At 34.6% G+C, this 8,142-nt stretch overlaps 1 protein-coding gene across 1 annotated transcript in view; it reads left to right on the plus strand.

Annotated features, from left to right (window-relative positions):
- The window catches only part of exex (motor neuron and pancreas homeobox extra-extra), a 69,376-nt gene extending 64,747 nt beyond the window's left edge, over positions 1–4,629 (plus strand). The window contains exon 3 of the mRNA XM_076401702.1: positions 3,913–4,629. Coding sequence (XP_076257817.1) covers positions 3,913–4,170 — 258 coding nt within the window. The 3' untranslated portion in view covers positions 4,171–4,629. The remainder of the gene's footprint in view (positions 1–3,912) is intronic.
- The last annotated feature ends 3,513 nt before the right edge of the window (positions 4,630–8,142 follow it).

The raw sequence follows: 8,142 nt of genomic DNA on the forward strand, positions 1-8,142 counted from the left end.
ACCGACTGTTCTGTTTATTGACGTGGCCACTGAGAAGAAAATGGGCTTCATCGTTCATTATCAATTTAGACGAAAAATCATCAATTTCACCAGACGGCCTTAAGATTGCATTACTGTACTTAACTCGTTGATCAGGATCTCTCGGTAGCTATTTTTGGACTAGTTGAATTTTGTACGAGAACATTTTCAAATCAGTTTTCAAAATTCGCCTTAAACTGCGTGCAGAAATGTATAGCTGGGAACCACGTCTCCGCATTGATGTTTCTGGAGACTCTGCAACACTATCGCACACCAGAGCCACATTTTCAGCGTTACAAGATGTCCATAGTCTTCTAGAACGAGGCCTGGCTGCTGTCGTACCGTACTGTCGAATTGTAGTTTTAAAAGGCATTGGACGATTAGGATATTTTTGACCCAATTTCCGCTTATAACCTCTTATCACTAATGGTTTGAAGAATTTTGAAGATATTTGACAACCGAACTATTTTGCAGGCTGATTCGTTTATATACTCAAACTTATCAGACAGCATGGTATCTCTTTTTAACTAGAATATATTTTTTATTAATTACATCTTACATTATATATGCTTAGTACAATTATAATTTACAATTATTTTATTACTAATGTTCTGTTGTACTTGTATTAATACACAAAGAAGACGAGTGCGGGATTAATACATCAGTGTGTATTTCCTAAATGTAAAAAAAACTAATGAACTAAAACTACTTACGCTAAAGTTAAAAATACACTTATACACTAAACAAGTTCGTGTGGTTTGATTCGCTTCAATCTTATGATTTCCCGCGTACTATCCACTGTATTGCTTCCACCTTGCTGTGATTTAGCAACCTTATTTCATGTTTAAGGCGAAATCTTGGTTCACTTCGTGTATTCTTTTGATTTCGAGGTCATTTTGCAGCTCTTTGTTGGTTACGTAGCGATAAGCATTGGTAATTAATCGTAGAGCTTTGTTTTGGGTGGGTTGGATTATTAATTAGTTTGATGTCTTAATGCAACCCCATATTTGTAACTCATATTTTTTCGTCCAATTTAACACTCCAACGAGATGTATTCCGAGGTATTTGGTTGATTCTGCTTAAGGAATCGGACATTCGTCAAAATTATTAGGATTCTGTCATATCGTCCCAACGCAAAATTTACATGAACATATTGTTAAACAGTATTTTCCAGTTTCAAGTCCATTTGTAGGTTTTGTTGATCGCTACTGATTCCATTTCTACAGCCTTAAACAGAGATACATCTTTCGCCATGATAACTGTGTCATCGGCAAATTTTCCAAGTACTGTTTCTTTTGTTGTTGGGATATCAGCAGTATGGAGCAGATAGAGGAGTGATCCCAAGACACTACCCTATGGAACTCCAACCGAAATATGTTTAAGTGTTGAGAATGTCCCTTCATACGATACTCTAAAGTTTCTCTTGAAAAGATATGGTTCCAGCAGTCAACAGTAATTCCGCGGTAGCAATTTGCTCATTTTGTATATTAATCCCAAATGCCATACCCGGTGAAAAGGTTGTGAGGCGTCCTAACTGGAATAAAATGAGAGGAAAAATATTGTCCGGTATTAATACAAATTTACAACATTATACGTCTTGATGACGTAAGTTCACTGCTACTTTGGATGGACTATAGAATCTTCCGGGATATTTCTATTTACTTTGGTAGTTATGACTAAAGCACCTATATTGAAAAAAAAACACTAAAATAAAAATTGTTATGACATAAGTTCACTGCTACTTTGGATGGACTATAGAATCTTCCAGGATATTTCTATTTACTTTGGTAGTTATGACTAAAGCACCTATATTGAAAAAAAAAACACTAAAATAAAAAATTGTTATGACACGAATAATTTACAGATATATCAACTCTGTTTCCATCGAGATTTAAAAAAAAATAAACACCAAATCCGGCCTACTTGACCAGGCTACACGTATCGAACACAAAGCCATATTTCCTCTCTTAACCGAGCGGGAAAAATCGGATACCATAACTCACCCGACGTTGTCCCATAAGCCCGACGCGTCTAACAAATCGCCCACCAGGTTATCGATAGTGTACAAGAACGATGAACATTTTTCTCCCGTCTCTCCCCCGACAATGGCCAGAAGAACTGGCGAGATGACGATGGAAGGGTCTCATGAACATCGAGAAAAACAAACAGAAGCCTGGAGAGGGGGAGGGGGAGCGAAGGGGGCGAGATACCGATCAGTCATGGGGGGTAGGGATGTGAAAAAAATTGTTTGCCGTTTTGCTGGTTGCCTAAGCTGTCCAAAAACTGTTTCCTTGCATCTAAGAGTTATGGCGGCGCGTTAAGGACAAAATCAAACATGGGCGACAGACGAGACGATATTTCACCGGATTGGGTATGATTAAACGGTCGGAATGCGGCCCGAACGTTTCGTCATCGGGGGTTCCGTCATTTTTTCCCCGTTGTTTTTTCGGTGATTATTTTTTCCGAATAGGAAAGGTGAGAATGGCTCTTGTTAACGACGGTCCGTAATGTGACGCGGTGTTTTTGTAACAGATCAGCAAACAGACGGGATTATAATGAGTAAATGCGAATTATAACTTTAGGGGTGATCTGGTGATTTAATCATAGGTGGCTTTGTTCCAACTTTTAACTACAACTCAACTATACAACACTACACGAGATCAGATTGTTTGATTCTTTCGAGCCGTGTCCTGCTATGGTGGTATCCAGAAGTCACCATTTTTGTAGTACGATTTGTCCTTTGCTTCAAAATTGGCCTCAATTTTAGAGATCACCTCTTCATTCGACGAAAATTTTTTCCCTGCGAGCATTCTTTTGAGATCTAGGAACAGGAAATAGTCGCTGGGGTTCAGATTTGGAGAATACGGTGGATGAGGAAGCAATTCGAAGCTCAATTCATGGATTTTTGCCATCGTTTTCACTGAGTTGTGACACGGTGCATTGTCTTGGTGAAGCAGCACTTTCTTTTTCTTCAAATGCGGCCGTTTTTCGGCGATTTCGTCCTTCAAACGGTCCCATAACGCTATATAATAATCGGTGTTGATGGTCCTTCCTTTTTCAAGGTAGTCAATGAAAAATATTCCATGCGCATCCCAAAATACAGACGACATCAGCTTGCCAGCTGACTGTTGCGTTTTCCCACGCTTTGGAGCGGGTTCATGGTATGCAGTCCACGCGGATGGACTTCAGGGTGAAATGATGGAGCCATATTGCACCTATTGTCACATATCGATGCAAAAACTCGGATTTATTACGCTTGATCATCTTCAAACACTGCTCCGAATCATCAACTAGTCCTTGTTTTTGGTCAAAAGTGAGGTCGCGCGGCACCCACTTTGCACAGAGCTTTCTCATACCCAAATATTCATAAATGATATGATGTACACGTTCAGTTGATATCTTTAGAGTGTCTGCTATTTTATTCAATTTCAATTTACGGTCATTCAAAATCATTTTGTGGATTTGTATAATTTTTTCGTCGGGCGCCCATTGTGTTCACCGTCTTCGGTGCTCATTTCACCACGTCTAAACACAGCATACCAATCCTTGATGGTTGATTTTCCTAGGGTAGCATCCGAAAACTCGGCATCAAGCCAAGTTTTTGCTTCAACTGTATTTTTCCTTTCAAAAGCAATATTTTACCAATACGCAAAATTCCTTTTTATCCGTTTTTTTCGCAATAACAAAAGTTGCTTCAATCAAAATGCTATAATTCACAAACTAATGATCCGACAGCTGTAAAATTTATACGCGCATCTTTTGAGGGTTAGTGCTAACTAAAAAATATATGGATTTAATTCTAGTAGAGCCATCTATGCTTCATGCCAGGGACTTTTCAATTGACCTGTTATAACATCCGATAACACATTCAACTAATTGAATTTTCCTTTTCAGGTGAAAATCTGGTTCCAAAACAGACGAATGAAATGGAAACGCAGCAAAAAGGCACAGCAGGAAGCAAAACTAGCCAAGGAAGTCGACACCAATAAGACGCTGAACGCTACGTCGGGCAGCTTCAAGGCAAGCTCCTCCATATCCAACCCGGAGAGTTCCGACAGCTCGGCGTCCATCTTGGACGCCGCGCCCATAACGGAAACCAAACGGCACCCGGAAGGCACCCCGGAGCAACTGTACCGGCCGTACGTCGGCTAGAAACCGAGAACCCGGTGATATTTGTGAGATCTAGATGCCAAAGAAATCAAATAAATAACAACAAACGAACGCCGGCCGCGCGAGCGAACGTTGAAAGTCATCGGTGTCCGGTGATTCGGATCTGATCGGGCTCTCAATCGGAAACTGTCGACTCATCACTCTGAATTTGATGATGCTAGAGATTATAAGCTTAAAAGGTTTTGTTCTTATTATTTTTGAAGATTTTTAAAAATATTTCTACGTACATTTTATCCTAATTAAGCTAAGACCTATAAATATCTTGAACATTTAATGATATTTGACATCCACCAACAAGTGTGAATCAAATCCAATGTCTGTAACTGGAGGAATATGTGTCATATAGTCTGTTCAATGTTATTTTGTACATACGTCATTTAAATTTGTGACATCAAAACGTCGGAATGTTGCCGCGTCAAATCTGATTTTTAGTTCAGTTTAGCTTTGAGACATACAACAAAATTACAATATAAATAAAATAATTGAATAAAAATGTGATCAAATATAATTTATTTTAACATTATAGTAGATCTAAAAACTATATTTAATTATACAGGCAAAATAGTTTATAGGTTAGAGTTATACCACTATTGCTTTCAAGAATTTTGCATACGTTTCACACCCGGACGACTTTGACAGGCTGGTTCGGTTACATGTTCGAACTAATCAGACAGCATTGTGTCTTTTTAACTGGAATAAAATGGTAAGGAAAATATTGTCTGATTCTGAAACAAATGTAAAAATTGCCGCAGAAATATATAATATCTTGATGACGTATGTACAAAAAAACTTTGAATAGATACATAACTATAAGAATATTGCATTATTGCCACTGTAATGATTTTCAAACGAGTGGAATTTGCCCAAACTAATCAAGAGCTTTTCTCATTGCTATTTTACATTGTACTATTTTTTTTAATAATGAATAAAATGTAGTTTTTATCATATTTTTAAATTTATATCTGATTAAATGATATAACGAATAACTGATATTCAAAAATAGCTGCATTATCTTATTCATCAAGTTCATATTCACTTTTCTTATAGCTTATTTATATTCACTTTAGCTTAAAGCAGAGAAAGCTCTAAATCATTTTAATTAATTAATAAATTTGTTAATATTCTGTTAATTTATTCATATTTTATCCTATACTTATTCCAAAAATATTTTATATCACCATCACCAATACATAAGCATTTATTTTTCAAAAATGTTCACTGCGCCTTCTTCCCAAAAAGGTCCATTTTTTCAAACTATAACTATCCAAATCTCGAAAATATACAGAAAAATTATAAGATAAGATTTAATTGTAATGCTTTTTCGCTTTCAGACTCACAGAGGAGTCTTAGAGAAGAAAATATCCTGCGAGACTAATAATATATAAATAACTATACAGGGTGACACATTATTAAACATAGTATTAAATGGAATAAACAACTTCTACAGTCGTAGGTAGACACAAAATTTATTTCAAAGCAAAACATGATAAAAATCGTAATGGCAGCCGCGTGACAAACATTCTATCGAATAATGTATCTTATTTTATTGCTAGAAAATAAACTATAATATGCCAAAAACATTTATCTCTCATCTGAAAACACTCCATAGACTTTTTCGTCCTCATAAAATTATTGAAGACCAAAAATTACTCTGAATATTGTATTTAAAAGACCGTTTAATAAAATAGCCCATATCAATTTTGACTTTTGACTTACATTTGCCAGTTTATAATTTTTTAAAGAAATTTATACGCATTTGGCAACGCCGCTTTCAAAAAAACAATCTGAAGCAGCTTCAAAAAAAAACCTAAAAACTCGTTGTTTATATTTCTTCAACATGCAGTTCTAAAATTACTGAATCTATTGAATTAAAAATTGTTTAAAAATCATTCTAATATCTTAACATTATAGTCAAATATACAATATAATAGCAAAGTTAAACTAAAGCTTTTAATCCAAATTTATCTTTGTTCCGTTATCTTTGCCCAAAAACACTAAATTAATAAACCAAAAACTAATTATTAATAAAAGTCAGTATCATCGAAAAATTCAACAATGTAATTATAAACAGCCATAACAAGAAGCAAGCCGAACATTCCCGATCAGATCCGAACAGCCAGACACTGATAACCTTTAATGCTACCCCTTTAAAGGCACGTACTTAATAGGCCTAATAGGACAGTTTACTTGTATTATATTGTACATAGATTAAACGAAATAATAAAAAAGATATGGAAAGAGTAATATTTATTATGTGATCTCAAGCCGTTATTTTGTTCTGTTTATAATAATAATTATTATTATTTTAGTTGGTTGTTCCTTAGTTTAGTTTGTATATGTCTACCTCATTATTTTAATGATACACAGGTTCGAGCAATGATTTGTACATATAACAAGTTCCTATTTGATAGTGAATAAGGACACATTGTAAATTAATAAATAAATAAATTTTATGAGTTTTTATATATGGTGTCTTATTGTTTCTCCTTCTATTTCACTTTAACAGGTCAACACTAACAGTGAAATTACAACTTCAGCTCAAATTGAAGGTAAAACTTATAGAACTATACAAGTTCTTGTAATTCGGTTAGTTTCAATCTTCTCGTTACCTATTGCGTAGTCCAGCTGTATTGTTACAAGTTTCTGTGATTTAGTAGCATTATTTCAAGTTTTATGGCGAAATATTAGATAACTTAATAGATCTATTTGATTTCGACGTCACCTGCAGTTCTTGAATAGTTATATAAATCAACTATCGACCGTTTAGTAATTGACTACATTTTACTATCGACTGTTTCAGTCGCCATTTTCGGTTCGATTGATTTTACTACTTTTTACTAGTGACTGTTTCAGTCGACTGTTTTCAGTCGCTATTTTTGGTCCGACTAATTTTGTTACTATTTACTAGCGTTGGGAACTATCGACTGAAAACAGTCGAAACAGTCGATAGTCGCAAAACAGTCGATAGTCAAAAATCTCAAATGCACTGTTCGACTGTTTGTTTCAATTCGTGATGTCAGACGAAGATGTACGAATCCTTTACTGCATAAATTGTGAGAGAGGAAAGGTCGGAGATAATTGCTTGGGGCAGTTAATTTTATATATGGTTATATTTTCCAACAGTAGTATAAGCGAGATGGAGATGTACAAATTCCTTCACGAACTAACTTTAAAAAAGAAAAGGAAAAATATAATTACCGAATACTATTATAATAATAATACATAACATGCGATATATAATTTAATTTTAAACGAAGTAGAGTTAATTTTATTTTTGAATGTTCTGTGGATCTGTAAAAAGGAATAAAATTTTTCTCTGGAATAACCAAATACTCAACAATTTGTCATTGTATTTTAATGTTACTGTTGTAAATTTATGTTTGTGATTGTTTAAAATTTGTAAATGTTCTAGGCAAGAGTGTAAAATCCGACAAGGAAAATAATCCCAGTCACGCCAGTAACCAGGCTGGGTAAGACCAGATGTCTTTGGGGATGATTTCTAAAGTTGGTCACTCGCCAGTCGGTAAGCTTAATGCTGAGGACCGTGGTTCGCAGTCCACGTTACACTTTAGGCCCAGTCCAGATAAACCCATAGTTGGTAAAAGGAGACTTTAAAATATATTTAAAAAATGTACAATAACCATAAATACTATATAAAAAGTAAACATATACCTAAGCATAGAAAAAAAACTAATCCATGACATAATTAAAAATAATCTGAATGAAATGATATAATTGCTTTATTTATTATTGAACGGTAATATTTTTTAACAAAAATCGAGAGAGCAATCCAAATATTACCTATTATTGCCATAAAAACACTTAAAAGTATTTTACTATTCATCATTCACAATTTTAATCTTTTCACCTTATTACATTAATAATCTTTAATATAAATATAATATTTATAAAAATATATTGGTATTTACGAGCAAACTACCAAAGAAAAATCAT

The sequence above is a fragment of the Rhynchophorus ferrugineus genome, unplaced genomic scaffold (genome assembly GCF_030347505.1).
Source record: "Rhynchophorus ferrugineus isolate W39M unplaced genomic scaffold, kcgeb_rfMv2 rfM4, whole genome shotgun sequence".
Lineage (NCBI taxonomy): Eukaryota > Metazoa > Arthropoda > Insecta > Coleoptera > Curculionidae > Rhynchophorus > Rhynchophorus ferrugineus.